Consider the following 17,276-nt stretch of genomic DNA (forward strand, 5'->3'; position numbering starts at 1 on the left):
TGACTTGCCCAGGGTCATACAGCTAGTAAGTGTCAAGTGTGTGAGGCTGGACTTGAACTCAGGTCCTCCTGAATCCAGGGCTGATACTTTATCCACTGCGCCACCTAGCTGCCCCAATACAACCACTTCTTCCACAAGGTGTGTCCAAAAAAATTCCATAGGTGTCACTTAAGAAGCAACTTGGAGTGGTAGATAAAGACCCAGTCTTAAAACCAGGGAGACCTGAGTTCATTGTCCTACCTCTAATACATACCGGTAGGGGATGCTAGGTGGCGCCATAGTGCACAGAGCACTGGCCCTGGAGTCTGGATGAACTGAGTTTAAATCTGGCCTCAGACACTGACTAGCTGTGTGACCCTAAGCAAGTCACTTAACCCCATTGCCTAGTTTTGTGTGCCAATAAAATCCTAGGTGGATTCCTTGTCCCCTATGGATCAATTCATCACCCTTGTTACTTCCCAGACCAAACCGCCTTTCCCCAGACACCAATGCAGCACTGCTTCCACACTATTCGCTCTCCATCCATCACTTAGAGATATGGGTACTTGCTCACCATCCAACCCACCCACCCCAGACCCAGGAGTCACAATCAGAAAGGATACAACCCTCATTCCTCGTTCCACGGGGTCAGTGAGAAGGAGGCCCCGGGGAGCAAAGATCTTCTCATTCTGCTCTTGGATGTATCGGGAAATCTTCTTGAGGACCTGCAGAGAGGGTGTTAGTTGGCAATGGGGTTGGTGAAGGGTACAGACAGTAGGAAAGGGAAACGGGAAAAGAGAGAGGGACGGTACAGGGAGGGTAGCACAGAATGAGAAAAGGCGAAGGGCTATTCGTGGCTGAGGGTATGGCTGGGTCTGGGGCGGGAGCCACCTTCTCATAATGGGTCTCCATGCAGAGGAAGATAAAGTATGCTGTGGCACAAGCCAGACACCCCTCTAGGTAGGAGCTACCCCCAATCTTCTCAGCCTCAGCATAGAAGTTGTTGAGAGTCTTCACGGTCTCCTCAAACAGCTGACGCTCAATCTGGAGAAAGAACAAGATTGAAGGTCTAGTTTAAAGTTCCAGAGATTGCCGACTATAATAGAAGGAAGAGAGGGATGCAACAGGATTCGATGGGGTGTGCACATGTAGTACGCGTGTGGCCCGCATAGAGGGAAAGAAGGAATGCAGACAAGATGCTTTCTGCAGCCACAGACACATGAGGGCTTCAGACACAGAACTGAAATGGCTTTGAGCAAGTGGGATGAGACACTGTCTTGGCCTGTCAAGGGAGGGCTGAAATCTCTTTCCCTAGAGGGGGCTAAGCAAGAAACTCCCAGGCTTTGAATGATCGATGCTGTCAGAACAGATGGCAAGAAGACAGACCAGGACCTGCCTTGCAGGTAGTTTTCACAAATCATTAGGCTGCAGAATTTCCATTGGCCCCACCCACATTTCCCCCAGGGCTTCCTTGAAGCCACCCCACAAACTGTCAGGGCTTCCCTGATCACTAAGTTCAGAGACCACAGATGTCTGTCTGCCTGAACCCAGAGCTCTCCAGGGGGAAGTGAAGTGGCTGGGAGACTCCCAGTTTCTGCCCAAGACACAACTGGATGGGGAAAAAGTAGAGAAAGTGCTATCCTTTCTACAACGTGATCTCTGCCCTTATTACTGCTCTGTTCTCCAGAGTTCAATGACTCCCAAAGGCATGCGTTTGCCTGCTGGCTGAGCCAGGGGCAAGGAATGGCTGGCATTTTTCTAGAAGGTTGGTCAAGGACAGGAAGCAATGAAGGCAACTCTGGACCATGCTATATGTGTGTGTGTGTGTGTGTATACACACATATATGTATGCAGTCCCTAGGTCTCCCCAGTGGTCCAGCATCTAAATCTGCCTGGCCTGATAAATAGAAACAGTGTGACGTTGCTGTTCTCTCTCAATTCCATAGGCCAAAGCTAAGGTGGAAGGAATTGGATGATCCAGAACCCAGAGTCAAACCCAGCTGGGCCATCACCAAGCTTCCTTTCAGGCCCTGGACTAGCTCCCTGAAATTGGAGTTCAAGATTCTGCCTACATGGGGCATGGGCATGTTCAAGGGTTCCTAAGTAAGCTTCATTTCTGAGGTTATCTCCCATCTCCTATCTATTTCTTGTATATACAGCTAGGTCCCAATCAGTGTGAAAAATTAATCCAGGTACAGTAGTCAACATATTCAAATTTTCATTTGATATTTCTAGTAGTGGACCGGAACCAATGACCACATGGTAGATATAACTTCAAATAAAGCTATTTGAATAATTCAACCACTTTGCAAGATTCATTGTTTGTCCTAATTAGGATTTTGCTGTACATAGTTTTGAGTATTGTCTCTTTCATTAGAATGTGAGTTCCTTGAGGGTAGGGACCATCTCTTGCCTCTCTGTATAACCCCAATACTTAGCACAATGCCTAGCACATAATAAGTGCTTAATAAGTGCTTGTTGACTGACCGCTGACTATATAGACCTGGTTTCCATAGCACATGGGCAAGAGGGTATTTGGGCTCCAGGTTTGTTCACTCTCCCATAAGTAGCTTGACAATGACTTGGACCAAACACCAAGACTGGGGACAAGAATTCCTTACCCGGCTGTCCAGCTCAGGGGGGAATTTGGTCTGGAACTGGCAAATGGTCCCATCGCTGTAATCTCTCTGGACAAAGACTTTGGTGGCCAATGAGGCACTGCGCCGGAGTTCCTGCAGATTGTGACCCTCCAGAGACACAATGAATTCAATCAGCAAACATGGTTTCTGCTATGTGCAAGGGGGGCAGGAGTGTGGGGAAAAAGAGGAATGAGATACAGTCCCTTCCCACAAGGAGCTTACAATCCAGTTGAGAGGATGGGATATGTACACAAGTATTGATGACACAAAATGCTCACTTCAAGAGCAAGATGGATACTAATTGATACTAGAGCCTGTGGTTGCCTTCCCCTCTATGGCTTCACATGTATCTTGTATATACCTATTTCCTATTATCTCCCCCATTAGAAGGTAAGCTTCTTGAGAGAAGGGACTGCTTGCACTTTGGTCTGTGTATACCATTGCATACCATTGCCTGACACATGGCAAGTACTTCAGAAATGCTTGTTGATTGATCGATTGACCACTCCTAATAAATGGATTTTGTAAGTTAATGTGGACCCAAAAAAATTCATTGCCTGTTGACCAAACTTCTGGTACTAAACCTCTTTGAATTTATCTAAACTCCTCAGTATCAGATATATATATAATCCATAGCTAGAGCCATGCTAGAATCCTTACTATCTTGGCAGTATCTCCCCAGGAGAGTACAATCTATTACAAAAGCATTCAAGAGGGCAGCTAGGTGGTGCAGTGGATAAAGCACTGGCCCTGGATTCAGGAGGACCTGTGTTCAAATACAGCCTCAGAAACTTGACACTTACTAACTGTGTGACCCTGGGCATTGCCCCACCAAAAAAAAGCATTCAAAACCTAGGGTGGCCCCCATATCCTAACAAGGCATCAAAGCAGGATTTTAGTGTTTAAGGGATCTTGCACTAAGCAGATAAAAGAGTTCCAAAGTGCTAAAAGAAATCATAGTATGTATATATATATATATATATATATATATATATATGTGTGTGTGTGTGCATATACACACATGTTATAGTTTGATGAGGAGGGGAATCTTGGAAGGCTTCACAGAGGTAGCATCAAGAAATAAGAAGAATTTTAACTATCAAGAGGGAAAGAGAAATAAATTTTCTTTGGAAAATGAAAAACACAGACCAAATCAGAACTAAAGATAAATTAGAGTGAAAACAGAAAAGTCCCAGAACCAGCTGATTCTGATAACAGGGATGAATCATCAAAATGGTCAGTGTGCATTCCTCATTTTTCTTAGGATGGTTGCCTGACCTATATGGTCTTAATAACCAAGGAACTGGCACTTTCTTTCACAGTCCGAGGGACTGCATTTGCCTAGGTGTCTTCATGGATCACTGCCTTTCCCAGTTACTCTGAGTCAAGAGAAAGGTGGTACTGAAGTCAAGCATGGTAGGCGTGATTGGACCTACCCACCATCAGCTCTGGGCAAGAATGGGAAGCAAAGTCCAGTAAAGGTATTTATTAAAGGAGGAAAGTTCCCCGCCTCCCACTTCCTTGACTACTGACTGCCCATTTAATAGAAAATAGACTTTTGAGCTGGAAAAGTCCTTAAAAATTATTGAACTTGAGGATGGAGCCAAGATGGTAGAGTACAGGCAACAACCCAGATGAATTCTCCCAACATTCCCCTCAAAACAACTTTATTATAACTTTTCAAATCAAATTTTGAAACAGCACAGCCAATAAAAGGTCAAAGTAAGACAATTTAAGAGGTTACCAGGAGAGGTCTGTGACATGGAGTGGGAGCCATGACAGATAGTAAGAGGGTAGGACAACTGGTCAGAAGGAGATTACAGAGGATCTTTTGCTGACACTGTTGTAGTTGGTACTACTTGGGAACTGTATGGCTCATACCTAGTTCTAGGTTGCAGTTCCAGGGTACAGAGGAGGACTAGCACTTGTGATTGTAGAAGAACAGACAACTTGGATGAAGTTCCAGGGTGAAGAGGAGCACTAGCACTTGTAGCTACAGGTGAGCAGGGTCTCCTGCTGGGTAAAGACCAGACCAAAAACCAAAAGAGCAGTGACCACACCTCTCCCCAGATCATACCACTTTGAAAGAACCAAAAACTTGCAGACACCCAGAATTAGCTTTAAAAACAGCAGAACATAAAACAAAACAAACAAAAAAACCCTGAAACTTATGACAGTGCCTCCACCCCCAGGTGAGCAGAACCGAACTTTAACATAAAGTTCAAAGTCAATAAATAGGCTGGAAGAATAAACAAACAATCAAAAAAGAACTTAACCATAAAAATATACTACAGTGGTAGGGAAAACTAAGTTGTAAACTCAGAAGAAGACAACACTGTGAAAACAGCTACCAAAAAAGCCTCAAAGAAAAATGCTAATTGTACTCAAGCCCAACAAGAATTCCTGGAAGAGTTAAATAAAAAGATAAGAGTGGTAAAGGAAAAATTAGGGAAAGAAATGAGAATGATACAAGAAAATTATGAAAAAAGAATTAACAGTTTGGTAAAAGAGGCACAAAAATACTAAAGAAAATAACACTTTAAGAAATAGAGTTGGCCCAATGCTAAAAGAAGAAAAAAATTTACTGAAGAAAGAACTACTTTAAAAGCAGAATTGGCAAAATAGAAAAGAGGTGCAAAAGCAGCTCACTGAAGAAAATAATCCCTTAATAAGTAGAACTGGGCATGTGGAAGCTAATGACTCCACAAGACATCAAGAAACAATCAAACAAAGTCAAAAGAATGGAAAGATAGAGGAAAATGTGAATCTCATTGGAAAATCAACTGACCTGAAAATAGATTGAGAAGAGATAATGTAAGAATTATTGGAATACCTGGAAACCATGATTTTAAAAAAGAGCGTAGACATTCTATTTCGAGAAATTATCAAGGTAAACTCCCTTAACATATTAGATACAAAGAATAAAATAGAAATTGAAAGAATCCACTGATCACTCCTGAAAGAGATCCCTAAGTGAAAACTGCCAGGAATATTACAGTCAAATTCCAGAATTCCCAGGTCAAGGAAAAAATACTTCAAGCAGTGAGAAAAAAGCGATTTAAATATTACTGAGCCACAGTCAAGATCACACAAGATTTAGCACTTTGCAAATTAAAGGATCAGAGGGCTTCTGGAATATCATATTCCAGAAGGCAAAGGATCTAGGATTACAACCAAGAATAACCTACCCAGCAAAACTGAGCTTAATCCTTCAGGGGGAAATGGATATTTAATGAAATAGAGGACTTTCTAGCATTCCTGACAAAAGGACCAGAGTAGGATAGAAAATTTGACATTTAAAAATAAGACTCAAGAGAAGCATAAAAAGATAAACATGAAAGAATAATCATAAGGGACTCAATAAAGTTAAACTGTTTACATTCCTATATGGTAAGGCAATCCTTGTAACTCCTAAGAACTTTATCATTATGGCAGTTAAAAGGAATTTACATAGACAGAAAGCATGGGTGTGAGTCAATTATGTTGAGATGATCTCAAAAACAATGAAGGGGTGAGAGAAAGGGATGTATTGGGAGGAGGGGAAGGGAGAGGTAGAATGGGGGGAAATTTTTAACATAAAAGAGGCATACAAGGAAGATCTTTTGTAGTGGGGGGAGGAAATAGGGGGTGGAGTGGCAGGTATAGCTTGAACCTTGCTCAAATTGGAATTGATTCAAAGAGGGAAGAATATATATACACAGTTGGGTATAGAAATCTACCCAATAGGGAAATAGGAAGAGAAGGGAATGAGACACTGGGAGAGGGGAGATAATAAAGGGGAAAGTGGATTAAGGGAGGCAGTGTTCAGATACCAAAGAGAGAGAGAAGGATAAACAGAAAAAAATGAGATGGAGGCAATTCTACAGTTAATCATCATAACTGTGGATGTGGATGGGTAAACAAAACAGAAGCAGATAGCAGAATGGATTAGAAACCAGAATCCACTGATATGTTTTTTACAAGAGACATACTTGAAACCAAAAGACACACACGATGATAAAATAAAGGGCTGCCATAGAATCTATTATTCCTCATCTGAAATTTTTAAAAGGCGGGGGGTAGCAATCATGACCTTAGACTAAGCAAAAGCAAAAATAGACCTAATTAAAAGAGATAATCAGGGAAACTACATTTTGCTAAAAGGTACCATAGACAATGAAGTAATGTAAAAAAAAATGTTAAGGGCACATTTCTCGGTTAAAGGCCTCCTCAAATATGTAGAAAACTGAGGCAAATTCATAAAAATGAGAGCCATTCCCCAACTGATAAATGGTCAAAGGATATGAACAGGCAGTTTTCAGAAGAATTCAAAGTTATCTATAGACATAGGAAAAATGCTCTAAATCACTATTGATTAGGAAATGCAAATTAAAACAACTCTGAGGCTGTTGATGTAAGCCTTTCCTAAGTGTAAGTGCATCTTGCTTTATGTAAAAGATTTTTTTTCCACAAAATGTGGTGAATTTTTTTGTTGGTGTTGCAAAGTAAGTTGTATTTTAAATTCATTAGGGGAGCTTTCTATTTAAGGAGTCGTGGCAGCTTGATAAAAAAAAATTGTGGTATAAATAATCACCTCTAAATTTGTCTGCTTCACAAATTTTTATGGGAAGGGGTGGTATTTTGAAATTTCTTAAAGAAGGATATTCCTCAATGTTAAACTATTCCACCCCAACTCAAACTCAAAGCAGCCAGGGGTCATTAGGATGGATTCACCTGTTGAATGACACATTTGTCCATTGGACAAGTCAATATATGTGCACACACTTTGTACATGCTTTGGACCCTGTTGTAAAGATTCCTCCATGGGGGTTCATATGTAGGCTCTTATGCTAAAGGACAGGTTGGTTCCTCCCATGGGCTCACACCCAGCTGAACTCAAAGAAAAAAAAACTAGAAGCTCCTTTCCAGACCTTCATAAGACTCATCTTACCCTTCTATAACCTTTTCATGTACAGTTATCCCTTCCACATTGATCTGGAAAATCTACATAAAATTTTTTGGCCCTCCCTCCATAGCAGAGAAAAAGTCTGATTTCTTTTCTTTTTCTTTTATGGAGTGTTTACAGTACCTTAATGTAAAATTTGGATTGATATTATACAATATTATACATATATTTTATGCATTTCTGTGTTTCTAAACTTTTTCTATGTTGTCTGTTGGTCTTTGCAAAACTCCCCCAAAATTCCCATTTAATTTTTTATGCTGATCTGCAATATAGCAATACCACGATGGGAAAAGTCACAATGTAGAAGAGATAACTGTATATTGTCCAACCACTACCATATGAGACAGGAAATGCCATTTTCACCATTTTACAGCTAAGGAAACTGAAGCTCAGTGAGGTGGGGTGACTTACTTGCCAATAGTCACAGAGCTAGTAAGTATCAGGGATGGGATTTGAACCCAGGTCTCCCAGGTCCAAGCCCAAATCTGCTCTCCTGCTACACCACATTACCTCTCACCAGTAAAATTAATGAGATGGATTAGCTTATTTCCAAAATCAGCTCTTCCTTCCAGTTCTAACATTCTATGATTTATGAATCACCTTACAGTCAAGGTCCCTTTGGAACTTCAATAACTATGCCACTCTGAATGGGCTACAAGAAAGACCTGCTTTATACTAAATTGCACTCTATAGTAAACAGTGCTGGGATATTAAGGTTATTAGTAACCCCGGGTTATTAATAACCCCATTTTGTAGATTTGAGAGACTGAGGCACTGAAGTAGGAAGTGATTTCGCCAAATTGTTGTCACAAGGGTGAGAACCTAGGAGTGCTGGCAACCAGCCATCTATTTGATAGCCCTGTACGGCATGCTGGGTCCTGCAGAATGCAAGGCATTGCACCATAGGGAGAGAAAGATCAAAGGAGAGCTGATCTCATTATGAGAGTGGGTACTGTGTAAACTAAAGTGCTGAACTCCTGCATGTAGGTATGAGAGGAAAAGTCAGTTTATTCATGTGAGTGGGTGGTCCACAGCCACAGCAAGTATTTTCCCCAGCTACCCACCTGAAGGACATCTCATCCTGATGGTGGTAGAAATGGACTTTATCCTTAAGCTAAGTGGTCTCCCCCTTTCTGCAGAAATGGACTCTGGACTAGTCTGAGTTATAGAGGCAACATATTTTAATAGAAAGAGTATTAAATAGTCAACCAGGAGACCTGGGTCCCAGTCTTCCCATTGTCTATTCAAGGATATTCCTGGGACCTTTTTTAGAATGAAATTTAGCTCACTTCATAGTTTCCTTCTGTTATTGCCCTTCAAAAGACCACTTTCTTTCCTTCTTCTAGGGCTCTCACCTGGGCCAGGTGGCAACTGAGTAAGGACAAGATCATGAGGCACTATATTAGGAGGAAATGGAAAATCAATGACAAGGGCTTTGGCACCAATTTCTGAACTGCAGTGTGACTGGGAGGAGGGAGGCAGCCCTGAGAATGGATGCTGCAGGTCACATCTCAGGACGCTCACATCCTTCAAAAGAAAACTGGAGACCAGAAAGTGAAGGTGGGAACAAGAATCTCTTAAGTATCCAAAAGGTCTGGCCTGCCCCAAGGACAGGAGCAAGTAACTTCTGCCTGATCCCTCAACTGCATTAAGTAATTGACCGACTAAAGAGAATTGTTAATATAAACAGAGGTATATTAGGTATAGAGCAAATAAGATTTCCCCAGGGTTCCCTGGGGTGGAATGTGGGGTAGAATGTGTAGTGAAACAAGTAGTATGAACGTTGCTTAAAGTAGAAAAGACTTGGCTCCATGAACCCTCACCTCCCAGAACTTCAATTCTGGAGAACTAAAATGGGGAAAGGAGTTTAAAGCACAGTGGGACTGGATGACCTTAGTTCTTACAGTTCGTTAATCTTTTCTATAGGGTGAAATCAAAGCATTAGAGTCTCACAAGCTATAAGGAGATGTGCGGTCTTACTATTAAACTATAACTCGGTCTTACTATTAAACTATAACTTGGACCAATAGTAAAGCACTGTCCCTTTGGGTAACATTGGTTTTAGCCCAGACCTCCAAGAGATGAGTCAATTAATCAACAAGTATCTATCTACTAAGTGCCAGGCATCAGGGATACAAAGAATGAAAAAAACAAAACACCCTACTCTCACTGAGTTTACATTCTAATAGAGGAGATAAGGGTTTAAAACAAATAAATAAATGTTGTCTGCCTTCCCACTCCCATAGAAAGTAAGCTTTTGAGGGCAGAGATTTTCTTTTTTCTTTTTTTTTTTTGGTGAGGCAATTGGGGTTAAGTGACTTGCCCCCAGGGTCACACAGCTAGTAAGTGTCAAGGGTGTGAGGCCGGATTTGAACTCAGGTCCTTCTGAATTCAGGGCTGGTGCTCTATCCACTGTGCCACCTAGCTGCCCCTGAGGGCAGAGATTTTCTTTTTGCTTTTGAATCCCCAGCATAGTGCTTCCCACTTAGTAGGAGCACAATAAATACTTGCTGAATTTAATTGAATTGGAAATTTCCACCCTTCAAGGTAAAATGGGGAAGATATTTGGAGGTAGGTGGGCTTTCAGTCAGTCTTACATTAAGACCACAGTGGTAGTACAGGCTCTGATTCCTCACTCATCAGAAGTTACCTCTTCCTACTAAACCTTGGAGTCTTTCTAGTCCCTGAGCCATTTTCTCTTAGGGCTTTCTCTTTGGCTCTATATCATTCAGTAGAATTTGCCACTAAAACAAGAAAACTAAGCCCTCTTGCCCAGGCACTACTCTCTGCTCCTGAGGATCCCCCTAGAAAAAGCACCTGGTGGTTCCGTCTCAGATAGACCTAACTCTTTGCCCTGACTGGCCCTTTGCCTTTGCAAGCAGCCAACAGCTTTCAAACCCCTGAACCTTGTTCTGCAGTGATGACTAGAGAGGAATAATAATAACAGTAATGCTCAGTGCTGTCATCAGAGATGCATAGCAGCTTTTCATGCTGATTAATTCCAAAGCCTCCCCCTTTTGGAAGGGCAAACTGAAGTAAGGAGGGAAAGAAAGCAGGGAATCTAGCACAGAACCAAGAAGAAAACCCCGGAGTCCTGGTTCCCAGAGAAGCCACAAGGATATTGGAGAATGACTTTTGGCAATGCCACTCACTGACCTGCTGTGTGACCACCTGTACAAGATGTTTTCTTTCTTTAGACATAAGTATTCCCATATGTAAGAGGGAGTGACTCAGAGATGCCCCCTCCCTCACACAAGGGTGGGTATTGGCTGACACCCATAGAGGCAGAAGTATTCCTTGCAAATGAATGTCCCAAGACTGTCCTTAGTGAGAAACTACCTTGATAGAAGCTTCAAAGGCTTGTTGGTTGACATTTCCCTACCCCAATCTACCTCGAGGGTCTTCCATATGGAACCACAGTGCTGCCTACAGAGAACAAGGGGAGAAAGAGCTTCACTGATGAGAAGTAGGCTTCCAGAGACTAGAACCACACATCAAGGTGAGAAGGGAAGATAAGTGTAAAGAAGGGTAGCTGGGACCAAAGCTTCCTTGATTGGAAGAAATGTAACAATTTAATTCTCTGCTTAGGGATGTCCTCTCACACTTCCATCCTCAGAAGGAAATAGAAGCATCAGGGGGCAGAGACTGGGAGTTCCTTGGTGTTGCATGCTTTGGGTTTAGTGTTCCAAGCATTAGGCTTGGGGCCCTAGCCAAATGCACCGCATAGCAACACCAAGGAAGCGGTGCCTCCACCCTACCCCCAACACTTATATCCCATCCCTTCTCCTGAATTCCTGTGTGTGTGTACACACACACACACACACACACACACACACACACACACACACACACACACACACACATCTACCTCTCCTAGGGATTCATCCTGACTAGGAAGGCAGTTTAGAGTCTGTGTCCATGCTCCGTGAGAAAGCTGAGGCAGGGCTGCTAGAAAAGAAAAACAGCTGCCTCTTTGCCAACAAGTGGCAGCGGCTCCTTTAGGGTTCTCGAAGGGTCGGGACGGGCGTTGGGAAGGCAGGCTGAGCCAGGGAGTGAGGGGCTTCCTGCCTCAAGGCGGGGCAACTCACTCCCTCCCCTTCCTGTTCCCCCACCTCCTTTCAGTCCAAGCCCTCCCCTCTTTCTCTCCTCCTCCCACCAAGGCTGCTCCAAGCTGGGTTTAGGTCCCCGCGTGCAGCTGGCTTCCTCTTCCTAGCCGCAAAGACTAGCGGTGGGGCCCGCAGGGCGCTTCTCACTTACCTCGGTGGCCATGTTCAGACTGAGCGCGGGCGGGCTGCTCGGAGGCGGCGGTGGGAGCAATGGGGTTGGGTGGGAGGCGCTGTCCTCGGTGCTGAACGAGGAGCTGCGGGGCCAGGGCCCTAAGCGGGCAGGGGGTGCCGTGTGCTGCGACGTGGTTTACGAAGCTTGGGGCCGAGGAGGAGCAGCGCTGTCCTCGGTGCTGGGACAATGAGCTACAAGAGGCCGGGCCCGGCTGCAGGCTCAGCTCTCTGCACTGGGAGCTCCCTGCTCCCGCTGCCTCTGCAGTCAAGAAGCTCGGTTTAGCGTTGGCGGTGGCAGCCGAGGCAGGAGGAGGGGCCTGACGGAGGAGCCAGGCGGGGGGTGGGGGGGGGAGCCGTGTCCCCCAGACTCAGTAGTCTACCAAGGAGCCCCGCCCTGGGGGAGAGGGCTCAGCCCCGCCCAGTTCCGGAGTCCCCGCCTCTCCAGCCCTTCCCCCACCCCAGCCCCGGAGTGGAACACTACACAAGCTACGGCTTCCCCTCGGGGCTCCCCTACTCTAAGAAGTCCTGGAAGGGAGTCCCCGAGGGCTATGTAAGCAAAGAAGCTGAGGATGCTGGGCTAGGAACCTCCCACCCTGAGGCTTGGGAGGTTTGGCTCAGCCCACTTCCTTTACCTTTCAAGCTTCTTGACATCTCTCCTCCCCCAACCTGGGATTGTCTTTCATCTTTTTCACTATCTTTTCCCTCTTTTTAATAATAGCTTGCATTCGAATATGTATAATTTTGTAACTATATATAACCTCATATAGGGTTTGGTTTTCACATAAAATATCTCATCTAAGCTTCACAACAACCCCATAAGGTAAGTAGTATTGTTTCCCATTTTATAGGGGTTATTGATCCAAAAAGAAGTTAAAGTAACTTGTCTGAAGTCTCACAGCTAGTAAATGGAAGCCTTAAGACCAAATTCTTGGTGGTATACTTTCAAGACCCAACCTATGTGCCTTCTTTCTCTGCCCGCCCCCCACATCAACTTTTCCACTTTTATATTTTTTCTTATCATTCCTCCTTCCTTTCTGTGGCTTGAACACTAGGAACTAATGAGAAACAATGTTGACAGCAGAAAACAGATATTCTACCCCTACCAATACAGTTTTTCATTGAATCTTTAGAAATGGAGGGAGGTATTGTGGTTAGAATGAAGAACTGACCTCAGAATCAGGAAGAGCACAGTTCAAATCCCACCTTGGACACTAGCTGTGACCCCTGGGGAAATTACTTAACCTCTCAACGCTTTAGGAGACTCTCTAAGACCACAGGGTGCAATATGGATGCTGACTTGCATTGGTAGAGGAGTCTCCTCATCTGGAAATTCCCTACACTGATGAAATCACCCCTTTGGTCCCTCTCCCTGTTTAGAAGTGGGGCTTCTTTTCCCTAGGAGTCTACGCCTGACACAATCTCAAAGTTTATGGAAAGGAATGAAGATAGAAAGCTCAGAAGTCCTATTTATTCCAACCTGTACCTGAAAAGAAACTCTCTCTACAGCATCTAAGTTTGTGTAATAAAAAGAGCACTGGGTTGGGAGTCAGAAGCCCTGGGTTCAGGCCGATGACCCTGTAATTTGCTGCATACGGGATGGCTCTTTCAGGATTTGTTTCTTCACCTGTAAAATGAGAGGGCCCCTCCCTAACTTCCATTTCTTGTCAGGTCTGGGATGGGTTGCCAAACCAGTTTTACTTGCCTTCTGTACCTGGGACTAGACCTCCTAGGATAGAGTAGATAAACTGTAGTTTTTCCATTGACCTGAGAACACCAGCTACCATTGCTGGTGGACATTTCCCGTTTTGAACATCACACTTTCATATGGGTGGCCCATTGCTATTTACACAGAGATAGACAGGTAATACCAACACACAGGAACTTGTGGCAAACAGATAATGACACTTGGTCTCTCAGCAGCAGAGCCTGTTTCATTCCATCCTGATGCACACATTAGGTCTTCAAGGGAACAAGAGATTATTTAGTCCAAATTTATTTTATAGATGAGCAAAATGAAGACCAGAAAAAGAGAATTGACTAGAGCACCATCATACATCTAGTTGATGGCAAATGTCTCTCATCTTTATTCCCCCAGGAGGCAAATTGGGGAATATAGAGAGGAATAGACAGGAGAGTCCAGGCTCTTATTCCCATTTTATAGACAGATAAAGGGCAAGGACCTGGTGGGTAGGAACAAATGGAAAAGGATCTGATTCCCTGAGTGGGAAGTTGGAGATGGTTAGGAATAAACAAATAACTTCTTGGTGTCTGAAGGTATAAAGGATATAAACCTTACCCAATCTTTTCCAGCTCAATTTTGATCATATTAACTTTGCCATGTATTTTAGCTGGCAAAAAACCAGTCTGGGGGCAGCTAGATGGCGCAGTGGATAGAGCATGGGCCCTGGAGTCAGGAGTACCTGAGTTCAAATCCGGCCTCAGACACTTAATACTTACTAGCTGTGTGACCCTAGGCAAGTCACTTAACCCCAATTGCCTCACTAAAAAAAAAAAAACAGTCTGGTGGGCAAATCATTCGACTCATTATTAAATGTCATGGACTCTATTCCCACTCCCAAGGATGACACAATGATCCCTTGTATTACAGCTCATCCTCAGGCTGGACCAAGGTGTTTAATAAGCTGAGGTCTTTAACAAGTTCTAGTTATGGGGCAGCTAGATGGCGCAGTGGATAGAGCACTGGCCTTGGAGTCAGGAGTACCTGAGTTCAAATCCGGCCTCAGACACTTAACACTTACTAGCTGTGTGACCCTGGGCAAGTCACTTGACCCCAATTGCCTCACTAAAAAAAAAAAAGTTCTAGTTATAAAAATTCTTGATGAACATCAACACTCAAAGGCATCCAAGTGGGGTCAGTTAAGGGGTAATCAATGTTTAGGATGGAGGAAATAAAATGAGAGAGAATTTTACATTGTGGTATCTTCTATATGGGACAGGATGGGATGGGATGGGGTGGGATGTCCTCAGGCCCTTGACAATTTGGAATTTAGTGCTTGGAGCAGAGAGGACTTTGAGATTTAATCTGACCAAAGAGTATTACCCAACTACCTTGGGAAAATCCAGACCTGTGCAAAGGCCTAACTCTTTGATGTTTTTGTCATAAATTAATGAGTTAACTTACAAAATGACATCAAAGAAGATCCACTAACTAATTCGCTGTTATCATCCTCCAATCTGAAGCTGAATTGGAAATTCTCCAAAGAAAAGACTGCATCCAGGGAAAAACACACACGGTGAAAGATTTGGAAATCATGATCTCTGGAAAGAGATAAGAGAAAATTAACTCCCTCAGCCAGGAGAGGAGATGGAAACAGCTGAGAAAACCTCCAGGGAATGAGCTAACTGCAAAGGTGACCAGGAGATTGTCTGTGAATAGGTCTAGAAGAACATAAACAAGTGTGTGGGTGTTTAAGAGGGGAAATGTAGTGTGCAAAACCTGAAATGATGCAATTGGACAATGACCTGAGATCATTTTCAAGGTGAATGCAGAAAAGGATGTGGGGAGGGGATAGAGAAGCACATCTGGATATTCTGCTTTTTAAAACAATGCTTCAGCCAGGATTTCCCTAAATTACAGGATGGGGGAGGGGAGGCAGGGTATAAATACATCACATAGGAATATGTAAAGTAGGATTCGCCCTCTGGAGCCCCAAACACAAGAAACGAGCAACTAGAAAGAGACTGTGACGTCTGTAAAGCCCTCAGACGAATGAATGGATCTGAACTGTCAAGTGAAATGAACACAGGCTGGAGGACTATAAACAATGAGGAAGAATAAGCGCAGGAAGCTGAGCAGGGAGGAGGTGGCTGAGGGCGGGGGTGGTTTCCAGGGTATGTGCTTTCATTCATCAGCTTCCATAATGGTGGTGCTGGGGATTATGTGAGTGAAATGCACAGAAGACAGCAAATTAAGAGGAACTTCAAACACCAGGAAGAAATTAGGAAACTTTTAGTTCAAATGTGAAACCTGTTGTTATGACTGGTCCCTAGGCTGGAAGATTGGTGGCTTACAAATAACAACGACAATAATAATAACAGCTCATGCTTGGAGAGTACCTCCCAGTTTACAAATCATGTAGTATATTCGGTCTCATTTGATTTTCACAAAAACCCTTTGAAATAAATAATGCAAACGTTATCACCCCTATTTGAAACCTCCTGGCTTCCTGGAAAACTCAGCTGTTGCCTGAGCTGCATCTTAAGAAGGAAGATTCTATAATGCTGAGGTAAGAATGATGTGTATTCCAGGTATGGGAGAATGTCTGGTGTGGGAGATGGTCACTGCAAAGGCATGGAGACAGGAGATGGAATGTTATGTGTGAGGAACAAAGAGAAGGCCAGATTGGCTGGATCACAGAGTGTAGAGAGGGAGAATAATGTCCAATGAGACTAAAAACATAGTTGAGGCCAGGTTGTGTGGTGAGAGCTTTAAAAACTAAACAGAGGCAATACATGGCTATTAAGCAAAGCTGGACTATGTCTATTTAGGACAGCCTAACATGTCTCTTGGGGCTGTTGGCAATGGCATCCTGCCATGAAACAGCCGGGGTCTAATCCTGACTTAGTGTAGTACTTGCTATGTTCCTTTATTCTGGTAGAATGAAGAAAGGAGTAAAAAGAGACCGAGAATGACTGGAAATGAAAGCAAGATAGTGATGGCAAGGATCTGTGATTTCATTACTGTGGGAACTCCCTCTACCCAGTCTATAATTTACAGTCCTGAAAAGCTGACTGAGGTTCATAGAGGTTAAGATGTTTGCCCATGGTCAGGCAGCTGGTAAGTTTCAGAGATGGGATTTATTTACACCCTGGTCTTTCTGAGGCTAAGTCCAGCACTCACTCTAACCCCACTGGCATGTCAGTCTGAAAAATCACAGTTAATCTACCTAAAAAAAAGTTAATGAGACTTATTTAGGATGAATAAATGCAAGTCATCAATGACTTAGCACCGATGAGTAGCACATACAAAAATACCCCAAAATTCTGGACCACCGGAAGTTACGCTCTGTCTTAGTGATGCTCGGATGATTTTGGCCCAAAGATCTCTTTGTTGAATCATCTCATCTATGCAATGGAGAGAGTTGAACAGATGATTTTAAGGTCCTTTCCAACTTTCTTCAGGACCTTAAGAAAAATAACAGGGTAGATACCACCTGTTAGGCCAAGGCAGACATGCCTCTAGAGATAAGAAGGAGAGGAAGGAACTGCTGACAAATCTCAAGGACCTAGAGCCTGACTTCCTCCTTCAACACAAGGGCAAAATATAAGACCTCCCAAAAAAGAAATAAAGGTGTATACCCCTTTGAGCCAGCAATACCACTACTAGGCCTAAACCCCAAAGAGATCATAGAAAGAGGAAAAGACCCAAACTTACAAAAATGTGTATAACAACACAACAACTATTTAAAGAATTGG

General features: G+C 43.5%; 1 protein-coding gene across 3 annotated transcripts in view; it reads right to left on the bottom strand.

The window, feature by feature from the left end:
* GOLGA7B (golgin A7 family member B) overlaps nt 1-17,276 on the bottom strand; it is a 35,669-nt gene that overhangs the window by 3,513 nt on the left and 14,880 nt on the right. Inside the window, exons 2-5 of one of the 3 annotated variants that reach the window (XM_043984831.1) lie at nt 11,821-12,099; nt 2,601-2,768; nt 871-1,023; nt 603-704 (exon numbers count right to left, since the gene is read on the bottom strand). In XM_043984831.1, the coding sequence (XP_043840766.1) occupies nt 603-704; nt 871-1,023; nt 2,601-2,768; nt 11,821-11,832 (435 nt within the window). In that variant the 5' untranslated portion in view covers nt 11,833-12,099. Of the gene's footprint in view, nt 1-602; nt 705-870; nt 1,024-2,600; nt 2,769-11,820; nt 12,251-17,276 lie in introns of those variants that run through there. The other 2 variants (XM_043984832.1, XM_043984833.1) reach the window with 2 other exon arrangements.

The sequence above is a fragment of the Dromiciops gliroides genome, chromosome 2 (assembly GCF_019393635.1).
Source record: "Dromiciops gliroides isolate mDroGli1 chromosome 2, mDroGli1.pri, whole genome shotgun sequence".
Lineage (NCBI taxonomy): Eukaryota > Metazoa > Chordata > Mammalia > Microbiotheria > Microbiotheriidae > Dromiciops > Dromiciops gliroides.